General features: G+C 40.8%; 1 protein-coding gene across 1 annotated transcript in view; it reads left to right on the forward strand.

Annotated features, from left to right (window-relative positions):
- Window positions 1-2833, forward strand: part of LOC103914700 (zinc finger protein 271-like) — a 4429-nt gene extending 1596 nt beyond the window's left edge. The window contains exon 2 of the mRNA XM_009321395.1: window positions 2110-2833. Coding sequence (XP_009319670.1) covers window positions 2134-2706 — 573 coding nt within the window. The 5' untranslated portion in view covers window positions 2110-2133 and the 3' untranslated portion in view covers window positions 2707-2833. The remainder of the gene's footprint in view (window positions 1-2109) is intronic.
- The last annotated feature ends 372 nt before the right edge of the window (window positions 2834-3205 follow it).

The following is a 3205-nucleotide window of genomic DNA, read 5'->3' on the forward strand; positions in this document are numbered from 1 at the left end:
TACAACTAAATCTTCTACTTTAAATCTCCTGCATTAAAGAAATAAATGCACGGATGACGGATTAGTTATCTATTTCTGTCATATCTATACTCTTGGTGAACATTCATGCATTTCAACATCAATGTCATTCTAAAAGTTAAAGGATTGTTACCTCCCTTACACAAGTGGAAGCTCAAAAAGACTTAAGGACATGTTAAAAAGTAACTTTCATTGGGACTTGGAAGTACTTGGAAATAAATTCCCAAAGTGATTCACCCAAGAGTGCACATGGGAGGAAGTGACAGAGATGGGAAGTACTGGCTTAGAAACCCTTATTTGGACTCTCTAAAACTACTTAACGTTACTGGCAGTAGGTCTAGGAGCTAGTACCATGATCTTAAATGCACCATTCTTTAAAATTTAATTCAAATTTGACACAGCAGACTGAGACAAGACTTGTATTCCAGTGTAGATTCAGTTGAAGAAAAGCAGTGTGTATTCCTTTGTGCTGGGATGAAAGAATGCTCCTCCCACGTGGCATTTTAAAGTTTGTTATTTCAACTCCATAGGCAAACACTTGTGCCTACATCAAATGGGAGTAAGAATATATGTGACCAGTGGTGCTCTCTGATCCATTTTGTAGCACCACAGCAGTGTGAAGAATCAGGGTGAGATGTGTGCTTATTTCTCAAGGATACCTGATATGACTTCTAGTGATTTGAAGGCCATACCTCTACAGCGATTGGTTTATTTCCAGGTTTACAGATCCTTTAAAGGCTCTGTAGTGACCTCTGTGAAGATGGCAGCTCCTGTGAAATTACGGGAGTCTTCCAGCTCTCAGCTTAACTGGCCACAGCCTAATTTTGAACAACCAGCCCAGAAAGATGCAGGATAAAGCAAGCAACCAGAACTCAAATACAAGCTGCTTTCAGTTGTTAAAGAACTGAAGGTCCCTCAAGAAATGGGTAATAAGCTATACATGATGGGAGCACATAGGTTTGTGTACAGGAGAACAGGGGGAAAAATACTGAGGATGGGATGGAAAGCAGGAGATGCTTCAGGTGCAGGATTTAGCCATAATATGGCCTAATCAGGTGGCTCTTCTCTAACATTTGGCTGGTTGTTCTAGTAACCCTAGTTCAGGTGTCCGTACCAGCAAATCCACTATCATATCTGGCACCTCAGCAAAGAAGAACATGAAAACAGAAATTACGGAGTCCACTTTCCCTTTTGGTCTTTCAAGCGAGAGGCTTTTAGTTTAAATGAGGGGGATGAAAGAGGGAAGCTTGCATTAATCAGGGGATTTGAGTACATAAGAAAAAAAAGTGGGTATTACTACCATCAGGTTTGTCCCCCAAAAGATCTTGCCTGGTAATGCCTTAGGGCAAACACAAATGAGTAACTCGCACGTTTTTATAGAATAGAAAGTAGAAAGCAATTTGGCTTGCCACATACCTAAGGTATGCAGGTGTAGGCATAACTCGGTTATTTCTGTGTTGAATTTTTAACTATTAGTTGAATCAGACTATGTCTATTCGAGTTGGATTTTAAGTCTCCTAAGCCTGTCCTTTGCAAAAGGTCAAATTTAATGGTCATAATGTTCTCTTGCGATTTTAAAACTTGAAGATTGCTGTTCTTTCTTTGATAATAGAAAATGGTATCAATGCCTTAGAAAACATAAAGCCAATGTATTTCTACCCTTCTTGTAGTAGCGAGCACAATGAAAGCCTTGATCTTGGTTGTTGTACAGTTTGGATTCAGTTCAGGTTGTGATATATGTGAGCGTATTTAAATTGCTACTTCAGGAGGAATAGTTAAGCCAATTGGCAGTTAGTTTGTGTCTCCCCAAAACCTCTTCTGGCTCTTTCTGGTTTTCCTGCCCATGTTCCTCTCTACCCAGAATAATTCTGTTCCTCAGAATCCCTGCAACTGTAAATTATATTCTGAAAGCTGAGGATAAAAGATTCATCATCCTTGAGGTGGTAAAACCTAATTTTTGATTACACTATTGTGTGTTTTCATACTACTCTGCTTATTCTTAGCTCCAAAGTACAGGTACTAAAGAATTAAGTCTCCTATTTGCAGACAATAGCAAATTACTTTTTTAATTTTTTTTTTTTTTACCTGCAGTGGTTGATAGACTTGGAGAAAAAAATGGAGACTCATGACCAGGAAGGGCTTGGACATACGGAAGAACACAAGTTGTCATCAGGAGATCTAAGAGAAGACGTACTCCAAAACGGTGACCTAAGTTGTCAGAAGGGTGAAATGTCTCAAAATACCAGTTTGAAAATACCCTCTGAGGACAGACAGACAGGGATGTCTGGGAAGAGAAACTGTAATGTGAGTGAATACCAGGACATTGTGGTCTCAGGAAGAACTTCACCAGGACAGGGTCCTTATGAGTGCACTGTGTGCAATAAAAGTTTCAGTGGCAGCTCAAACTGTCTCCAGCACCAGCGTATCCACACAACAAAGAAGGCTTCCAAGTGCATGCAGTGTGGGAAGAGCTTCAGCCGCATCTCATCTCTGACCCGGCACCAGGCAGTACACCGTGGGGAGCGCATATTTGAGTGTGCAAATTGTGGTGACCGTTTCACACGCAGCTCCAGTCTCACTCTCCGCTGGAGGACTCACGAAGGGGAGAAGCCCTTTGTGTGCACACAGTGTAGTCGGCATTTTAGTAGTGCTTCTGAGCTGGTGGCTCACCTGGGATTACACACGTGAATTCATTGTGGTCCTTTGTGCCTCAGCAAACTGGAACCATAGGCATAAGGAAGAAGCAATCCCTCTGTAGGACCACGTTGCCTCTAAAAATTTTTTTCATCTGGTGTACCTTAAAGGTATGTGCAGGTAATACCGAAGAGTGGCAAAGCAAAAAAAAAAAAAAAAAGCAGCCCCTAATCCAGAGAGCCTGGCTGGAATGTCAAGTAATTGCTAAGAGTCCAGTGGCTGGGGAATGAATCCCCTCTCTTCTAATGCATAAGCCTCTGTTGGGATGGAAATAGAAGTTAGTATTTATTTAAAAGATAGAAATAGGACAGGTTACTGGCTAAGATGAGAGCTAGGAACTTCAATGATACAGTTTTGGTTCTGAGTTCAGGTACAGGATGACCTTGTGCTAATTACTTTGTCTCTCTGTCTTTATGACTCATAGTTTAAAAAATAAATGTCTTTTTTAACTTAACTTTCTCAGTGTAGAGTGTGGACTAATGTGTGCCCAGAT

The sequence above is a fragment of the Pygoscelis adeliae genome, unplaced genomic scaffold (genome assembly GCF_000699105.1).
Source record: "Pygoscelis adeliae isolate BGI_AS28 unplaced genomic scaffold, ASM69910v1 Scaffold133, whole genome shotgun sequence".
NCBI classification, from domain to species: Eukaryota; Metazoa; Chordata; class Aves; order Sphenisciformes; family Spheniscidae; genus Pygoscelis; species Pygoscelis adeliae.